General features: G+C 33.8%; 2 protein-coding genes across 2 annotated transcripts; both read left to right on the top strand.

Moving 5' to 3' along the window:
* Nucleotides 1-5,849: 5,849 nt before the first annotated feature.
* Nucleotides 5,850-7,795, top strand: LOC131944360 (uncharacterized). The gene is made up of 3 exons (XM_059304918.1): nucleotides 5,850-6,028; nucleotides 6,302-6,367; nucleotides 6,528-7,795. The coding sequence occupies exons 1-3, from the start codon at nucleotides 5,977-5,979 to the stop codon at nucleotides 6,998-7,000; spliced, it is 591 nt and encodes a 196-aa protein (XP_059160901.1). The 5' UTR covers nucleotides 5,850-5,976; the 3' UTR covers nucleotides 7,001-7,795.
* A 3,247-nt stretch (nucleotides 7,796-11,042) lies between these two features.
* Nucleotides 11,043-17,798, top strand: LOC131944358 (uncharacterized). The gene is made up of 4 exons (XM_059304917.1): nucleotides 11,043-11,082; nucleotides 15,818-15,886; nucleotides 16,189-16,254; nucleotides 16,524-17,798. Exons 2-4 carry the CDS (start codon nucleotides 15,829-15,831, stop codon nucleotides 16,991-16,993), a joined length of 594 nt encoding a protein of 197 aa, XP_059160900.1. The 5' UTR covers nucleotides 11,043-11,082; nucleotides 15,818-15,828; the 3' UTR covers nucleotides 16,994-17,798.
* The last annotated feature ends 3,568 nt before the right edge of the window (nucleotides 17,799-21,366 follow it).

Below are 21,366 nucleotides of genomic sequence, written 5' to 3'. Positions count from 1 at the left end.
GTATCAACTAAGTCGACTACCTAGAGATAAAGCAACAGACCAATGACCAAAACGCACTTTTTGATCTAGAGAAAACATCAATAGTCGCCAAAAGTGATTTAGCACTATGCTTCTGGGTTTTTTCCAAGTGCCACGAAAATCAAAGCTCATAGAACCTATTTATAATTTTAAATTTAAAAACCAAAGCATTATAACGTAACATCTTGATTATAGTCAGTAGGCCTATTCATAGTTCATAATTCATCTTTATCAATTTTACGAATAGCTACAAGATTTTAAATGATTTGAAAATTTAAAAAAAAAACCAATTTGCTTTCTTCTATAAAATAAGCCGAAAGTGATCTCCCCCAAACTTTCTCGAATATTCTAATATAAAAATACGAGTGATTGCAACTCAGGACATAGACAATAATTGTAATCCATTTTAATTACTTAAACTTTTTATAATAGAATAGAATCTCGTAAAAAAAAAAGAACTGCACACCAAGTGAACGCCTAATAAAATGTGCATAATAGTGCGGGATATTATTAATACTTTATAATTTTACATACGTTTTTTGAAAAATCGGAAATAGCGTAAATTAGTACTTCTGGTCAGAGAAAATTACTCAAAATTTGACAGAAGGTAGAGAATTAGATCGTTTACTTACTTGTGAAATTTCATTTGTCTAAAATAGTACTCAGGTTATAGGCTTTTAAAAAATTCTAAGTAGAAAAAGTACCACTTCCAGTTATCGGAAATCGCTCAAAAGTTGATCAGGATCTACGATTTTGATAAAATACTTATATGTGAAATTTCATTAACCTAGCTTTAACGGTACTCAAGTTATCGTGTTTACACACAGACACACACACACACACAGACATACGGACAAGATTGCAAAATTATTATTTTTTTTGCACGATTACAAGATTTTTCTCTATACTTCGTATGTACGAGAAAGTAAAAATGTGTAGCTAAAATACGTCAATGATCTCATGTGAGACATAGGCTTTTTTTTAAATAAAGAATGCCAATTAGTTCTATTTTTTAAATTTTCAGTACATTTATAATCTTGTTGCAATTAAGGTTTTAATATTTTTTTAAAAACATATGTTTAATTTTAGTTATTCCTAATTTATGAAGTCGACATGACTAAAATAATTGCTTTGAAACACCATTAGTTGCTCATGATATTTAAAATACGATTATCTGCCCAGTGAAAAGCATCCGTCTTTGATCACAATTTACAGAGACAAAGCGAGGTGTAGTTCTTAATCTTGCTAGCTCCATTGGTTTCAAATCGTTTGAAAACTATATTATCTGCCCTTAATAGCCTTCACTAATTCTACCACGCTCTACGATTGTAAACATTTAGCGTGAATCACAGCTCATCTGACTGGTCGTGTGATAGTGTCTAGCTAGTTATCTCCCATTCTGCCAGTGAGTGTTGTTAGTGTTAGCAATCTATTGATCGCAAACATTTAATCTTGTTATGTCCGGTTTTATTAATTTTAATGACTAGTTAATCATCTAATTAAATTAGATATCCATTTATTGTTCTCGATGACAAAGATGTTTAGAAAATTTGAACGAAATAGCTGCAATAGAAAATTGTCAAATTTGAGATACAAGGTTTGACACAAAACCACAAACGGAAGTTGTGAACAAAGCAAAATCTTGTAAAAACAGATATCCTGCTAAAACATGTAATAGTTTGTGTTTCTTTTTGTTCTAAACAACAGTAGGCCTACACGCCTACTAAAATCTATATATATAAAAAGCAATGTATGTGTGTGTGTGTCTGTGTGTCCTTTATGAACTACTACACCTCTCATCACATCGCCGTGAAACTTTGGGAAGTTGTTGAGAATATTCCTGGGGAGGTTTCTGAGAAAAAAAAAATTTCAAATTCGCAGGGGTGGCGCCCCGGCAGGGCGCGATTTGTTTTTCTCTATATACGGTATATAAAAATAAAAGTCTATTTTGATTTCACACTGTTCATCCGATAGCCATGAGACTTTGGGGAGTTCATTATACCACTCTAGGGAAGGGTTCTGTAAAAAAAATCATTTTTAATTTCGCAAGGGCGGCGCCAGGGGAGGGTCCGATTTTTCTCTATTTACGGTATATAAAAATAAAAGTCTATTTTGATTTCACACTGTTTATCCGATAGGCATGAAACTTTGGGTAGTTGATTAGAACACTCTAGGGAAGGGTTCTGTACAAAAATAATTTTTAATTTCGCAAGGGCGGCGCCACGGGAGGGTGCCATTTTTCTCTATATACGGTATATAAAAATAATAAAAGTGAATTGCCGTGTCACCGTTCACACGATCGCCATGAAACTTTAGGAAGTTGTTGAGAATATTCATGGGGAGATTTCTGTGAAAAAAAAAAATTTCAAATTCGCAGGGGTGGTGCCCCGACACGACGCGATTTGTTTTTTTTTCTATATACGGTATATTAAAAAAAACCTCGATTTTGGTTTGGCATCGTTCATCCGATAGCGATGAGACTTTGGGGAGTTCATTATACCACTCTAGGGAAGGGTTCTGTAAAAAAATAATTTTTAATTTCGCAAGGGCGGCGCCACGGGAGGGTCCGATTTTTCTCTATTTACGGTATATAAAAATAATAAAAGTGAATTGCAGTGACACCGTTTATCCGATAGGCATGAAACTTTGGGGAGTTCATTATAAAACTCTATGGAAGGGTTCTGTAAACAATAATTTTTAATTTCGCAAGGGCGGCGCCACGGGAGGGTGCGATTTTTCTCTATATACGTTTATAAAAATAAGTCGATTTTGGTGTGACATGATAGCCATGAGACTTTGGGGGAGTTGATTAGAACAATTCAGGGAAGGGTTATGTAAAAAAAAAAAAAACTTTATTAATTTCGCAAGGGCGGCGCCACGGGCGGCTGCGATTTTTCTCTATATGAGGTTTATAAAATTTCGTTTTCACACCGTTCATCCGTGTACCATGAAACTTTGGGGAGATGATTAGATCACTCAATGGTAGGGTTCTGTAAAAAATATTGTTTAATATTGCAAGGGCGGCGCACCACCGGGGGGGGGGGGAAGCGATTTTTTTTCTCTATATACGGTATATAAAAAAAAAACTCGGATGCGGTTCATCCGAGTACGATGAAACTTTAGGAAGTAGATGAGAATACTCCCGAGAATATTTCTGCGAAAAAAAAACTAAAGTTTCTTACGGGCGGCGCCATATAGGGTACAACTTTCGTCAATACACGGTTTGGCGCCCAGAGTTTTAGAGCGACTAAGTTGGCACTTGGCATCCGTTAATCGAGCGTCCTGTAAAGCGAGTAAGGGGTACTACTATATTCAGCGGTAAAACTACAACAGGCTTCTAAAAATAACTTTGTAACGCGAGGAAATCCTGTACAGTTTCGTCACTTTGCGAATGATGCAATAAGCATCTATTATTAGACGATCCAGGCCGAAATTGAGACCGAGCATCTAATAATAGACCATTAGTAACGCTAGCATATTGCATCAGTCGAACTGATGTTTAAAACACGTCAAATAATTTTTGTATGTGTTAAAGAAAAAAATCCTCTTCATTTGTGTCACTTTAGCGAATGACGAAATCGGCATCATTGTTTACAGGATGCTATTTGGCACGCTGGGTTATCCTATGAGCACGATGGCGCCTGTTAGTTTTAAGGAGCCAGGGGCCTTACGCTGCGCCTCTGCGGTAGTGTAATCGGGGGGTGGGGGGGGGGTGGGGGGCTCCTGAGAGCGCCCCTCTACGTCCCTGACATATAGGTGGTCATTGAAGTGTGTTCTACCTAATTATTTCGGTGAGTGATTAATATACACTCAAGATTTTCATGCAGTAGTGTAGGAAAACCCGTGTCCCGATAATTATTATCCAAGCGCAGGCAATGTTGACATTTAAATAACACAGTTTTAGAAAACAAGGTGATGCGTCTAAGAACATATGATTGGTAATGCATTGGTGATATCCTTCTAATATATTTCGTCAGACTTTATTCTATCCCCGCGGCAACGCGCGGGGGACGGGTACGCTAGTATTTAATAAAAAGATGTAATAGTTTTCAAATTACAGAAAACACAAGTCCCACAGTCTTTACTTGTCTCGTGGCCAGTATTTGACAACACACTCCCCGCATACTTTACTTGTGTCCTGGCCTGTATTTGATAACTCACTCCCCACACACTTTACTTGTGTCCTGGCCTGTATTTGACAACACATACCCCACACACTTTACTTATATCCTGGCCTGTATTAGAAAACACACGATCGACACTTGTCCCCTTGTCTTGGCTTGTCCTTTACATATATGTTTTCGACAATTAAACTATTTAGTTGATTACTTAATAACCAATATTCTCCACTGTTATATTTAAAATTTTCCAAGTGTAAAAACACTCGGTTGTTTTGATCTGTATACAATGCTCAGTGAGCTTTATTGACACAAATTTATTTTAAATACGCATATAATAAATAAATATATATTGTTAATCATACTTTATCCACGTGAAAATTTAGGTGCATTTGATAGCATAGTTAATATACGTGATATTTGGATTATTACTCTGACATAATGTCATAATGTGACCTCGTTCTGTTTGGTCTTAAGCTGGTAGTTTTCCACAATAATAATACGAATGCACAAAGCTAGTTATTTTATAGACAGAACGGCGGATATGTCAGTTATATAAAACAACGAGTAAGTATCCAACTACTTCACAATTCACCTAGAAGTGGCCGAATGTGACTTGGATAATATGATTTATTAGTGGATCTAGTGTTTATGTAATCTAATGAGTCAAATCTAAATGTAAGAGTGACTTGTACGTGTATGTATATTATTATTAATATTTTCGAGTCTTGTTTACCAGGAGTGTTATCGCCTGCTTACATAAAAACAGATGGGGAATTCCTGATTAAATGTTGAGCTGATGTTTCTTATTATAGTCATGGTTTATATATAGATACGTCAGAGTGTCGGACCAAATTAAGTAGCGACTTTGCTACTAAAATATACTCTAATTTTGATTCATCAGTTTCAAGGGTTCTAACAGCTTTTTTAACGAAATCGTTTTAAAAACACTGAAAAAACTAAGAATATAACGTGTTAGTATATATTTAATAACCACTTTAAAACTTTATCATTCTAAGTGTGGTGATGTAATGTGTATGAAAGGTGAATACGTGGAACGGCTCACTGCGTGTGTGTATGTAGCTTGTAGTGTGACGCGAGGCCGGGTGTGTTGACGTGTATGTTGTTGTACGGAGTGAACGAGGGTACAAGGGAAGCGACTGGTCGGGTGACAGTGGCTGTGTTGTGAGCGGGAGAAATGTGGTGTGTAGGAATGAATGCGGCGGGCAGTTGAAGGTTGGGCACGAAAGAAGGCAGGTTGATTTGGTGACTGAAGGATAGAGAAATAAAGGACTGTGATATCTAACTGCAATTGTGTTGTGCATTTCTTGGATATTCATCAACCCTCACACTAAGCAAGTGCTGTTTAAATTGTAGTCATGCGCTTACTGTCGCCCCCCCCCCCCCCCCCCGAAATTTTTTCCGCCCATCCCCCGAAAAATGCAAGTGCACCCTCACCCCCACCCGGAGAAAAACGTTTGGAAGAAACACTGCAGGCGCTGCTCTCTTCAATGCTACTCGTTTATTTTTTAATATGTTTATCTTGTCAATTCATCATTCAATATATTTTGATAGAGTTAATGTAAAAACCAGTCCCAGTCAACCCAACAACCATAAATTGTGAAAATCCCTGTAGTGTGTCATTTGGTTCGTACTTGGTACAGTTTTTCTACTCTATCAAGGTGTTGACATCACCAGAGACTGTTATATGAATAAAGCTGTCTGCAAACACTGAAATTTTCTATAAACAATATTTTGAATGAATGAAAGTCTTAGATAATCTTTAAGCCCTTTACTAGTTTTATAAGGTACATATTTTATATTATCAGCAGCATACGTCATGGGGAACTTTTACAGAAAACCAAAAAGAAAATGGGTGTCACCTAGTACCGGTAAGAAGACATAATAAATTTCATTGAAAAAGTGATGTAATTTTTTAATTTTTTGTTTAAATTGTGTATTTGTTAACTTATCTATGTATACAGTTACACATTTGTTTTGTACTGTAAAGAGAAAAAATACATAGTTACACTGTATCATTTTTTAGAATTCAGAAAGTGTATAGCTTTTTAAATTTAAATGACTCTACTGTGTTATTTATATAGCGACAGTATCATTATGTTTTACTGCATGTTGAAATCTAACATACTCATGCAATGTTTCAGATCTGGTACGCTATGATCGTCAGACTAAAGATAAAACAATTGACCAACCAGGTGTGTTTTGTCCAGGTAACATACAGCATAATACTAGACGAATATAATGTGACTAAATATTCAAATGTGCTAGGTTTATAAAGCTTAAGTATAGCTTGCTCCAAAACATGGCAGTTTAGCATTACATCCAGTATTTCACTGGCTGCTTCAATAATGTGTTGTTTGTTTTTTATAGGAAATCATGAAGCTGAGATGTGCTATGGGGGAGAAGCAGAAATACACAATCATGTTACTAGCTGTAAGAAGAACCCAGGTCACAAAGGATTTATACCTGTTAAACATTTCAACAATAAATGTCTCCCCTCACGTTACCATGACGACGACCTCATGTCTGAGACAATCGAAGCATTGGCAGCCATAACTGTCCAGGTAAAGACTAAATTCACCAGTCTAAAGAGACCAGAGTTGTACCCAGGCACTCAAGTTCCATATTCATGTTTTAATGACAGAGGAAGTCACATAATGAGGTTAGGGACGGGGAGGTTGGTGAGTGTGTTGAAGTATACAAATGATGACAGAAAAACTTGTCGTTGTGCCAAGTGTCAAATCTCTGCCACACCCAGCAAAGTGTGGGGGAGGTTTATGTGTGGACAGCCACACACGTGGTGTTTGATGCCAGTGAGGCGAGGCAGACCAGGTGTGTTTTAGGTTTTGATGACAATAACAGTCAAGTTGTCAGTCTTGATGGCTGGGAGGTGAAAGGTAAGGCAGATAATCAGAGAGACTGGTGTGAATTGAGTTTTGTAACATGTGACTTAAAGATGGTTGATGAACTGTACAAGTTATGGCGACGCTTTGATGATTTATGTGTGGAAGTAAGGAAAAAATACAGGAGATTTGTTGATGTGGACAAATTGACCGTTATAGTGTCACATCCACATGGCTGCCCTAAACAAGTCTCTGTAGGAGAATGGACACACAAACGTGAGAGAGATGGCTGGACAAGGTACTGGTACACAACATGTACAGTTCCAGGCTCCAGTGGAGCCACTGTCTACAGGCTGGGAGAGGACGGGTGGTGTCAACATCCCCACAGTGGATCAAACTCTGAAGGAAACTATAGTGGGGAGTATATGGACTGGATGCAACAGGTAGTTATCAACCATTATCTACGCAGTGTAAACAAATAAAAGAGCAACTTCTACCTTATTTAAACTGTTTGTGCTAAAACTTGCATGACTTATCAACATGTTATTACCTTTCAAAGATTAAAACGAACGCATTGGTTCTTTATACTGATTAACCGTTATAACTTGCTACATACTTGGTCGATGGTTGGCGATTTTCTTTTTAAAACTTTCAGAAAATTTTCCGTAACACCTGTAGGCAAAAAAAAAATGGTTAAATGGCTAACTATATATCATTATACGATGAATTGTAAAATTCTATATTAAATTTGATCTTGCTTGTATTTATTCACAAACCATTTACACAATAAAAATCTAATGCTTAAAAGAAAACAGTTATGTTTATTTGTTACTTTCATTACATTTCTATCATTAGTATGTTGTATAATTGTAAAATGTTTGTTTACATCTTGTCTTGTATTATATAGTATTATATTATGTCGATATTTTAAGCATTCTTAAACCAACATTACAATTTAGCTCAAATGTTTAATATTTATAGATAACAGTTTAGTAATAATCAATTTTAATAATGTGAAGTTCTAATAAACTGAACGCAAAAGACAATTACGACACATTTTACATGTTTAAACTACGAAAAATGCACAATACCAATGACATCATCTTCCAATTTTAGAATATGAAATAATGAATTTTTTCATTCCAATTTGAATTTGATGTATATATCCACTATTAATTTGTAAAATAATTCAAACTACAAGATACACAAAAACAGCTCATAGATCCGTATGTGACTACAATTATATTTCATTGTAATAAAATCTGTTAGAAAATCTTAATGTAAAATTGAATTATCACACAATCGTCTGAAGATTAAAAATTTGGCGATTGAAACTTTTAGTATCGAGATCGATATTTAAATAAGAAATCGAGTTCTTGCCTTTAATAAAAGTCATCATTACAAAATTCACAATTAATGAAAATTGCAAAAATTAGTATAGTGTTTTTATAATTCATTTTATGCCTGGCATTTGTGTAACCAATAAGCTTTATTTGAAAAAAAAATCTAATATATGATGACAATTTGGCGAGAAAAGTAGTTTTAAATCCTTGACAGACTTGTGAAATTCTCAAAACCTACCCCGGATAAATGTGTTTCCATACAGGCAATTCCCTCGTATCATAAAACATGGCTACATGTATAATTGTTTTAAATTCCGACATAATCTGTTAAAAGTGCCTAGGTAGAATCAAGGTTTTTTAAGACTCTTTCAATATTATATAATATATTGTATTGTCAATATTTACATGTAATTATTATGGTGTAATATATTATCCATTTTTTGCAGTTGCTTTAAGTTTAGTTACAATAATACGTGTTTAGTTTTATTTTTGCTGTATGTCGCCGCATAGTATTATGATGTATTATAACTATTGATTCATGATTATCGCTGTAAAATGGACAGGTGTATGTCTGAAATATCAAGCATAGAATATTAATTTAAAAACTGCAAAAATGCAACATCGTATTTTCTTAACTTTATTCCTCTCACTCTCTGCCACTTATTGTGACAGAAATCAAATTCCTCCCCCCTTCACTCACTAAGCTTTATGTGACAGAAATTGAAGCTATTTTCACATATAAAAATACACCAAAGAATTTAACTTTACAGATAAATTATCATTCTAATATTATTTTTTGTACCGCTTTTCAACACATCATTTAGTTATTGTATTATTATTATTATATTATAACATGTTTGAGTGCATTGTGCACTTTACTTGTTGGTGGACACTATTTTGTGTATTTAAACGTTGCTGGTTCTGTCATAAACTCAAAGAAAAAAAGTATTATATAACTCATTAAGTTTTAAAAGCGTTGACGTTTGTAAATATTTAATTGCTGTATAAACTAATTTAAAACTTATTTAGCTCTACATGTTACAGTGTTTTAAAATACAGACATTTAAATTAGTATAAATTAGTTCGAGAAACAAAAGCACACATTTAAACCTAGTGGAAAAAGCATGGTAACCATGCGTCATTTCGGAAATTCCTGATCTGATACAGTATAACACGGCGCTTGCGTGGCCGTTGTAATGTATTATTTTTGAAAATTGATCATTCTCTGTTTTGTAAACGTAATTTAGTCACCAAAAGACAAAGCTACGAATAATTTGTAATTTATTTTAATTCCTTTTCTGTATTTTTCTAATGTGTTTACCTGCTTGCTAAAATACTGACATCACAGTAAGAAGCTAATAGAAAACAGCTGGAATAACCAAGGAGCTAAAGATAGAGCATTATGTATTTCCTTGATATAGGCCTACATATATATATATATATATATATATATATATATATATATATATATATATATATATATATATATATATGTGTGTGTGTGTGTGTGTGTATGTGTGTGTGTGTGTGTTTGTCTGTGTGTGTATGTATGAGTAATTATTTGAACAAAATATTTGGCTACACTGATCTATGAAAGTATGTTTGGACGTTTAAAAAACACTCCAGTTGTGTGTGATTAGTTCAACTTCTTTAAGCTGATTGCCTCAAAGAACTTGCGACAATTAAAATGCGTTTGTTTAAATTACCTAAAAAAAGCCTATAAATGTTAAGAGGTCAGAAATGCATAATACTTTCGTAGGACATAAACGAAAAGCTGCATATACGCGAATGCTGACAAAAACGAGAAAAATGGAAAGATTTCTTAATAAACAAATTCAAGACATTTAACATCACATTAAGGCGGTGTGTCATGTGTGGTTAATTAAACATTTCTTTGATTGCATGGGGTTAAAATAATAAAGGTGAATGGAAGGTCTAATACGGGGATAGCCTTAAATAGAATTAAATAAAGACTGAAAATGGTGTAACTCTTTTTTGGAACACTATGATATTTTAATGCCGAAATTTGAAATGAATATGTGAACAAGTAAAACAGCGATACGGGTCAAGGAAGACACGCTCTTACTCTCCAACACACACGCACACACACACACCAACATACTAAAAAGAATACTGAAATTCGCATTCACACTCAAACACACACAAACAAGATAATAAAACTTAGTTTATCCTACTCAGGATGAGTAAACATTTGGATAGTTTTCACGAGCAAAACACTACCCCTGTTGGCCTATAAATGAAAGTAAATATTGAATTGCTAACATTCTTCATACCCCCGAAAACATACTTACACCTATGCGTAACTTCAATTTAAGATAGCTTGGGGAAAAGAATGTATACAATTAATTAGCCTATTTCATCAGACATTGTCTTGTTCATTTCCTTTTTCTGTTTGAGATGCATCGTAATCAGAGTTTCTACCAGGCATCCCTTAGGGGGGGGGGGTTCTTTGCTAAACACGGGTACTTCGCTACTTTCAATACCTTAACGGTGCCTTAACCCTACATATTTTAAGTACATTTTACATCGTATAATCTTGACTTAAACATTTTCGACACAAATAGACCACACGTTATTTAACCAATGCGTTTTCATAAATTCCATACACAAGTAATAGCGGGAAAATCAGGCAACCGGGATATTTTATAGGTTATAAATAGAATTTCGTAGTACCTGGCTGGACGGCCATTTTGAAAACATTTTTATTCGCAGCTGAAGGTAGAGTTTAAGTTTGTTGTTGATGTCTTACTTTTATAAGTCTTTATAATAAAGGTCTATATTTATAGCTGTATTAATTGGGATCATTCTATTAAAAACACAACTGAAAGCAAATTAAAGAAATTAAGAACAGTTATTTTCTAAGTGGTTAATCTATATTTAGGGTAATCTATCGTTTTGGGTACGTAAAATCGCCCGCGGCTATTAATGTACGAAAACGTTACCTCATTGTCAAGGCTGTAATAGAAGTATATTGTGATATGTGTGTGTCAAATATTATAGATAAATGAATAATAAACCTAAATCAATGGCTAAATACATAAATATAGGCCAGAAATTAACTTTAAACAGCAGTGTCTGCAAGCAAGATTTGCTATATGAACAGCAGCCAGTTGTAAAATAGTATGACTTCCGCCTGAATCTCGCGCTATAAGTCTATAAAAATAAAACTTTAACAAAATGGCTGCTATAGTAAATGAGCATGGTTGTATCTGTTGGAAACATCGCTGGTGTTCATTTATTACTGAAAAGTTTTAATTCAATTGTTTAAAAACAGGTACATAAATGAAACAAGGAAACATTTTTGTATTTTAAAAAATATAAATCCTCCTCAAAATGTGAAATAATTATTAAAATTTAAGGAGTCACCTGGTTTTCACATTACAAGTCGCGGGCGATTTTACGTACCCAAAACGATAGATTACCATATTTAGTTACGTTAAGACCAGTGCTTCTTCCAGACTTTTTCCTTTGGGGGGGACACTTGAACATTTCGGGGTGGTGGGGGGGGGGCGGTAGACTTTCTTCGTGGGGGGGGGGGGGGCGGACACTGTTAAAAGTAGGCATATATATTTTCTATATAAATTATATAAATTTCATTTCGTTCGGGGGGGGGGGGCGGTAGAATTTTTTCAGGGGGAGGGAGGGCTTTGCCCCCCCCCCCCCCCCACCGAAGAGATGCCTGGAAGAAATTCTGGTTAAGACTAGTTTTGAGTGCAAAATATCACTTCTTATATGAAGTTAACACATTTTACCTAGTTTATAACAGCTATAGTTTTAGCAACAATTTAGAAACTGTTCGTAAAATGTTCTTGTCCTTTAATTGATTTAGCTGCATTCTTCTGCTTCTAGTTTTAACATTAATTAGAGATAATGAATTAAAGGCAATTGTTTGAAGAACATTGTTGAAAATTTTCATTTAATTATCGTATATGTTTGTGATGTATAGATATAATTGTAGATGTATCAAATAAATTTTTTCCCAACATACTAGAAACAACGATATACATGTTAAAATGCTAGAGGAAACAAAACAAAATTTTCAGTCAAGTTATTGATTCGTAGCCCAAGTTTAGGGTTGTGTTGCTCTAAAGCATTCAGCTCACATCCCATACAGTGAAGTAGGTGGGCGGCTGATGTAGAATAGCACAACACGTCACCACCCGTCCCCTCCCCGTTATCTGTCCTTGGAGGGAAAGTGGGTGTCTTGTGGTGTTATGGTACTTCATTCAGCAGCTTATATGCGACCATTGAAGTGGTAGGACTTTACAAAATTATGTGATCGACACTGAATTTGCAGCATAGGCTACTGACTGATAGAGAAAGCGATGCCGTTAAAATATACGGCCAGTTTTAACCGTACCTCTGATCTTAATGGTAAAGTTTTAGTGCGAATTGTTACTTGGTTGGGAATATTTGTACTTTAACCACGTGACGACCTCACATGTAAGCACCTATCATACTGCTGATTTAGTTAAAGGGGGTGGGGGGGGGGGAGAGACTTGCCTGAGTGGGAGCTTTTCACATACCCCCTCTATTCACCCCTTAAACAATGTTCTTTCTTAATAATACATAACGTACCCTTAAGTTTTCTAGTTTTGAGTATATTGATGATCCATGTGCCAGAAGGGATGATACAACCTTCAGCTATAATCAGAGGCGTAGCGATGGGGGGGGGGGGGGGGCAGGGGGGTACATATGTCCCCGGGCGCCGACCTTAGGAGGCGCCAAAATGGGTTGTAAGAACAAATTAAAATGTCATTTTAGCGGCAGTTTTGCAGTTTGATTGGGGGGGGGGGGGGTGCAGATCGAAAGTTTGAGGGGTGGGGGTGCTAATCGGAAGATTGAAGGGGGGGGGGTGCAAATCGAAAGTTTGAGGGGGGGGGGTGCAAATTGAAAATTTTCTCCCGAGGGGGCGCCAAATTGAAAGTTTGTCCCCGGGCGCCGAGAAGGGTCGCTACGCCTCTGGCTATAATACATAAATAATTATCAAATATTTAGCCTTTATACAATAGTTAAAACAAACATCTAGCTATGAGGTACACATTGAACAGCTTATGTACCCTTATACGACTACAATTATTTTTAACATTAGGGCCTAATTCAATAATTAATAGTAGACATACAGGTTAACATAAAATTGAATTCAACAAACAATCGTCAGTAGATTTAAAATGTGGCAATTAAAACTTGTGGTATCGACGCCCAAGAAAAAATCGAGTACTAGCATCAATAACAATAGTATTAGATTATGCAAAGTTAATAAATAAAAACAATTTATGTTTTGTAGATAGTTTTTATATCTGACATTTATTTAGCAAATTATCCTAATTTGCAAACAAAATTTGAGTAGTTATAACTTGATAAAGTGTTCGTGTCTTTTTATCGATACTATAATATTTATAAAAACGAGCAATCATATGTAAGCAGACGTTCTCACTTTGTTTTAGTGGAGCTGCCTTCAACTCTCGGGTTAGTCCGACTTAAAAATAAAATTCATAGCAGATCTTACAGTCATATCTTAGTAATAGATTCTACTGATCATTTTGGTAAACATTTAAAGAATTGTATTAATTTATCGGGCCCAAATACATTTATGATTTTACATATCTAGATCTAGATTCTAGACATCTATCTAGTATAGAACTCTAGATCTAGAATCTAGATCTAGATCTAGATTTAAATCTAGATCTAGATCTAGATCTAGATTCTAGATCTAGATCTAGAATCTAGATCTAGATTTAAATCTAGATCTAGATCTAGATCTAGATCTAGATTCTAGTTTTAAACTGGATCTAGAAATCTAGAGATATAGATCTAGATCTAGATTCTAGATCTAATTCTAGATCTATACAACTTCCAGAACTGAATCCAATTTAGAACTTCTGTCTAAGAATGTATGGTCATATAAAAGAGTGTGGGTTAAAATTAAAATGCAGAATTCGACCAATAATTATACAATAAAAATAAAGCAAAGAAAATAGTTTCTAAACATGGAATAAAGTAAATTTAAGTAAATTAGTCTATAACAAATAATAGTAGGTGTATCATTTTTAACGTTTTAAAGTATTCAGTATGAAGTATAATGAAGTCTAAACCACCTAACCAAATGTTTGGTACTAATAGGTCATTTTACAGTGTAGTATTTTAGCCTAATTTATTATTGCATATTAATGCATTAATAAGTATAAACATCATTGGGGATTTATAGAGGTGTATTTTCAATTTTTATGTCAATTTTTTGTTTCAACAATTAACTATGCTATAGAGCTATTCATAAGTAGATCTACAAAAAAATGAATATTGAAGGACAAATGGATTCTCTTTCAGAAGTTAATCTTCATACATTTTATTTAGGCCTGAGAATATATATGAAATACTAACCATTTTTATGTGACGACTGTTATTGCATGCACATGCTCTATTCTATTTTTATGTTCATAATAGTTCAAAGTTAAATGTTATAACTGATTTTTATTAAACTCATTAATGATCCAGGCTAATTAGGTATCTTGCTGTAATTACTACCAAACAAGATTCTTCTCATAAAATATTTTTATTTGAAATGTGTTTTAACTTCATCTGAACTTTTGGGCATGGGGATATTCTAAATTAATTGGATATAGGCAATGTATCCACAGAAGCTGTTAAGTATTCACGTTGTGTATTATACTTGTTTAAATAAGTTACAGTTTCTGCAAACTTAGTGTAGATGTTTTAGTTGCTATTTCCAATTTTTAAATAAAATACTTGATAGGTATATTTATTAAATATAGTGCAGGAAAATTAACAGCAAACAAGCTGATTAGGATATTAAGACTATATATTTTACAAAACAGTGCAATTAAACTGAATATTGATTAGCTGAGAATCAATTGGAATATTTTTTCTAGGTTAACACTTCTGACTATTGAGAAAATAAATTATCTTTTGAAAATTTGACAATGATTTAACTTTATTCATCAAAATAATCAGATACTTTTGTTTTCAAGGGTTAGTAGACACTTTTCAGTGACAGCTAGTAAATATCCCAACAATTGTATCAAAATTAATCAGGTCATTTATTATGTAAGCTGCAATATTAAGGTCTTATTTTCCAATATAACTCATTCTTCAGAAAAATAAATTTTTGATAATCACATTTAATTAAAACTATTAACATGTTTATCAGAAGCTAATATCAAATAAATAATAAGTTGATTACCATAGGTGCTATGTTTATAGCCAACAATTATCATGTTTTTTTTTTTCATTTGTAGTATTAATTTTATGTGTTTTTCACTACTTAGAAGAAACAAATCTATTTCAAGTTACTACATGTTTCTAATACTAGAGAAACGTTGATATGCAGATGTAAAGTATATTCTACAAATTCTTTTTTGTATACATTTTTTATTTGTGCACTTATGAAACCTAGTTACTATTTTATATTAATGTTCTATAATCATATCTACAGTAAAACAAACCATGAAAACCGCAAACAAAGTGAGAAAAAGAAAATTGGAGCCACCAAGTACACCTGAAGGTAGAGCCTGATACATGATAAATCATTCTTTTAACAAAATCTTTAAGTAATTTAGCTAATTTATAAATTATTGTGGCATTTTTAACATTCAAATACTTTAAAATCAACTTCTTAATAACCTATATGTGATATTTATAAGTGTAAAAACAAAATGCTCAATACCCATTGAATTCTATTAAAATTTATTTTCTTACATACCTGCCTATGAACTTTATGAGGGTATCTATCAAGCCATAAGAGTTTATCTCAGTAATGCCAACTTTCTTGTCACTGTAATGATTTTCTAATTTTTTTTATTTTAGATGTGCCATACTGTGAGAGCCCAAGTAAAGTTTTCAAAAGTGACCAAACAGGTGTCTTTATTCCAGGTAAGATATGACAAACATAAGACAACTCTAGTCTAAACAATTATAAATCTGTGCTAGTGATAACATTTAGTTGACTTTACTATAAGTAATTTTATAGTTCATTAGATGAAGGAGTTAATAAAAGTTTAATTTATATCTATACCAGATTGCTAAATCTAGTGTTAGTGTAAACATAGTATAGCTAATCAAAATAATAATAGGTGCATACTTTTATATCAGTGTTTAAATTTGTAGGCTGTTTAAATTATTTGTTTCCTCTATTCATGCAGGAAATCATGAAGCTGAGATGTGCTATGGAGGAGAAGCTGATCTACATAAACATGTTACTGGCTGTAAGAAGAATCCAGGTCACAAAGGTTTTATACCGCTTATAGATTTCAACGCAAATTGTCTCCCCTCACGTTACCATGGCGACGAGCTTGTGTCTGAGACAATCAAAACATTGGCAGCCCTAACTGTCCAGGTAAAGACTAAATTCACCAGTCTAGAGAGACCAGAGTTTTACCCAGGCACTCAATTTCCATATCCATGTTTTAATGACAGAGGAAGTCACGTGATGAGGTTAGGGACGGGGAGGGTGTGGCTTGTGAACAAGTACACAGAGAGTGACAGAACTTGTCGTTGTGCCAAGTGTCAAGTCTCTGCCACACCCAGCAAAGGGTGGGGAATGATTGAAGTGTTGACAGCCACACACGTGGTGTTTGATGACAGTGAGGCGAGACAGACCAGGTGTGTTTAGGGTTTTGATGACAATAAAAGTCCAGTGGTCAGTCTTGATGGCTGGGGGGTGGATGGTGGGGCAAACATTGAGAGTGACAGGTGTTGGTTGAAATATGTGACATGTGACTTAGAGTTGGTTGATGAACTGTACAAGATGTGTCGGCGCTTTGATGACTTATGTAGGGAAGTAAAGGACAAATACTTGAGATTTGATGATGTGGACAAGTTGACCGTTATAGTGTCACATCCTCATGGCTGTCCTAAACAGGTCTCTGTAGGACAATGGACTCAGAAACATGAGAGGTATGATGATGAGCATTATATCCCCTACACCAGGTACAGGTACACAACATGTACATGTCCAGGCTCCAGTGGAGCACAGGTCTACAGGCTGGGAAATCGCGCCTGGTTTTCTAACCACCCCCTCAGTGGATCAAACTCTGAAGGAAATTATAGTGGGGAGATATTTTTTGATGTAACTGTTGGTTCTCTCCCCTTGTCTACACAATGTAAACAAACAAAATGGTGGAATATTTCCCGTCAGTAAACTGTTTGTGTAGAGATATGCTTGTCTTGTAAACATTTTATTACATTTAAATGATTAAAACAATTGTTTTGATTGATTCGAACCGTTTAACCGTTACAATTTGCATCTACCATAATGTTTTTTAGGCACTTTATATGTTTATTGTTGTAAATAATTTCCTGGTACCAAATGTCGGCAAATTTGTTGATCTATTCTTTCCATGAATTGTAATTTTACAAATCAAATTTCTTGCTATTTTTATTTGTTTACAAAATTATAAAAAATTAGAAAATAAATGCCCAAGGTAAAAATACTTTGTTCTGTTTTTTATAGACCAATGAGTATGTTCTCTAAATATCAAATGTGCAAATTGTTGTGAAACAACTTTTGTTAGTTTTATTTTGTTACTGATGGAGGTGGTTTTAAAATGACAAAGCTGCCATGAAATCTATATAATATATAAGGATAAATAAATGTCTAGACCCTAGTAATGATCAATTTCAATGAAGTGAAGTTCAAATAAACTTAACTGATACCAGACACAACCGTTAAGATCTACATCTTGTGTTGTCCTACTCCAATAGAAATGTGAGATCGGAGTTTGTCTCTTAGATAGACTGACACTTGTGTAAACATTTTCTTTATTCTTATTTCTTCTAAATACTTTCACCAACTGGTGATAGAACACTCGCATGTTGAAATGTAAGTCTATCGTTCCTGAGTCCATCCAGCTCTGATGGGTTCCTGAGTAAAATCGGGAAATTTAAACGCGGCTCTGACCACACAATGTATACGTTCAAAGAAATAGATTAACTCTATTTCATCTGCTAGATAACGTTACTTTATCATACGTTATGGCAAAAAGTGGAAAATATTTGAAAAATTTAAAAACAATGGTTTATGTACCAAACCAAAGCGAATCATTAAAATATTATAGTCATAGGGTCATCTTTTATATAATAAAAGAGTATATTTTAGAGCTATTTTAATGCATGTAATATTGATCAAAGTAATTACAAGCTTTACTGCTAAAAATATACCAGGCATAACAAGTGCAAGTTCTTTTTTTTTAGAAGGACCAGCGACGGTTGTTGAAACTGAACTGAAAAACTTCAAAACTTTAATGGTCAAAGGGAGGCAACAATGAAAATGTTTTAAACTAATAGATTTTCATGCTTATCTTTCTTTTTCACCTATTCCTACCTATATTTTATGTGATAAAACGAGGATCATAAATGTTATAGTTATATTTCTTTTGTGATAGAAGAAATGTTTTTGAAAATTATTTTTCCACTTTCAACATGTGACAAATGTTAAAGAAGATCATACGAATACATCTAAATAAGCATCATATAAAACAGTAGTATATCAAAAGCTCTTCTTTAAGCAAATTTCCTATTATGCAGTTGTTTTTTTATTTGTAATTCTTCTATTTGTTTAAGTAAAATCGCTTGATATTGCTGTAAGTATATTTCATCTACACCGCTGGATATACAGAAGCTTTTAACACTTCACATATTTAAATTGAAATGAACTATATACAATTAATTAGACTAAAATGGTATAGTTATGTTATAAATATTATATTAGCAAGATAAATTAATGTAAGTTATTATAGAAAAATGATTTTCGTAATGTTTCTGTTTATTAATTGTATCTTTAGAATAAACAAATTACTATGTAAAGTAATGAAACAGCTGTTACATGTTTATCTTGAATGAAACGTTGGGCTAAATGTATAATTTAGCAAAAAATTTTAAAGTCACTAAACTTTTGAATAGAAGAGAATCAAAGTCAACATGAACTATGATGTAATTCTTTATTGTCCATGTAAAATTATTCTAATGGAAGGTTTAATACGTACATTTTCAAGGTGATGGTATATTTAGTCTTGCGATCTGTGACCATTTTTTTTTCCTAGAACACTGACTGTTTTGAACACAACTAGGATACTCAATAAAAAGAAGTTGCTATATGCATTAATATAAATCTCTTAATTACCTGCAAATTGTTGATGGCAAAATATTTAGCAGCAAACGAATCCATCTAATCCAGAATAAGCTACTGTATATTATCTATTTACTACAACTCTACCCATGCTAGCTGCTCTATCTGTACCATCCACTATCATTCACTAGACTTTCTTCTCCTCGACTATACCTGATTTGAAATGCAGACATTATCAAAATTATCTTCACTGTTGTGACACAATGTAACGTGTAGTATAACCAGGTCGTAGTTTACCTTAGTCATAGGCCAGTAAGAAAGGCCTAATCAGCAATGAGAAGATTTGTTGTAGCCGATGATGGCTAAAGATAGCAACGTGTCTTGACACATGGTAGGAAATTTAGCTTCTAAGTAGCAAATCAGACATAGTTTAACGATAAGACTTAAAACAATGCTATTATATTAAGTACAGTATGTGGAGGTAAAATGTATATCCAGTTTGAAAATTCTATGCCAACAGCGCAATATAACAATAGTACATATTAAAAACGTATTGAAGCTCTATATACTCAACAATGGAATATATTAACAAATTTTTATGGTCAAAGTGAAGTAGCTATAAACATATTTCTCCCACAATAAAATATCATACTTTTCTTTCTTCTTAACTATATTCAGAGCCATAATTTGTGTTGCCAACGTTATAGCAAACATGAATAACAACAATACCAAAAGAGATGCTACCGTATCAGCACCAATGAACGCGTCAAATCGTGTCGTTGAAACCTTACAGAAAATGTTGTATGTGGCTATAAATACAATAGTGCCATGCTGGGTAGCCTACACGGAGACAAGTTATTGTACACGGTATCAAGTTCCCACACCGTTTGGTTGTATAAAAAAGAAATAAAACACACACGTTTCAACTTAAAGTCAACAGCACCAACAAGAATTACATTTTTTTTTAAAATGTAACTAAACGCAACATGAAGGACATTGTTGGTTAAGTATAACATTAAAACAAATAAGTAAGTATCTAGCTTGGAGGGAAACATACCCGAAAAGTCTCGAAATCGATAGGCCTACTCGAGGTAGTTTAGGCTAGTTAGCAAGAGATAGCAAACCATATAAAAAAGAATCTTCCGGAAACAGAGAGGTGTTGGGTCTTTTTAAAAAATTAACAGAACCTCTAAAACTGATAATGAAAATTGTGACAATATGCCACTTAATTATCCCTAATACGGACAAACACAACTCACCTTGTAGATTATTTTGTGCCATATGCTGTCATTCAATCTCTGTTCATGTCCTCTAGCTGGAACATATATTTCAGTGTCCATATTTGGACAGAAGATCTTGTAGTTAAGTAAACCATCTCCTCCTTCCTATCTTTCACCTTTCCATACAGAAGTATACCGTTCGATGAACTGGTCTTGAACTGAAATGTAACTTCAAACCTGTTGATGTAGGTTTTTTTTTTCAATTTGTATATACATGTTTCACACAATTTCTAAAACCATTTCAGTAAACTTTTTAAATGCGCTGATAATGAAACCTACTTGTATTAAACTATAATAGTAAAGGTCATACATTGCGTGTAGTTTATACATGCATACTGGAACGGTAGATCATAAATGCATTTATGAAGATTATTTAGTCATATATTACATGTAGGTCATAAATGCATACATGATGTTTAAAGTTATACAGTCATGTCTGACATGTTTGTAGTGTGGCTGGGTAATGAGGCTGTGTATAGAGTGGTTGGGTGTACTGTGGCTGATTCAGTTATATGTGTTTATGGGAATACAGTTGATAGAATTGGAGTAATTAATAAAGTGGCGTAGATTATCAGTTTTTGGGGTTCTGATTATATTCCTAAATGATTACTCTATTGCTTGATTTCGGAGGTTTTTTTT

The sequence above is a fragment of the Physella acuta genome, unplaced genomic scaffold, assembly GCF_028476545.2.
Source record: "Physella acuta isolate Inbredline_101_S28 unplaced genomic scaffold, ASM2847654v3 ptg000489l, whole genome shotgun sequence".
Classification (NCBI taxonomy): Eukaryota; Metazoa; Mollusca; class Gastropoda; family Physidae; genus Physella; species Physella acuta.
The sequence above is the reverse complement of the archived record's forward strand: the minus strand, read 5'-3'. Positions and strand labels throughout refer to the sequence as shown.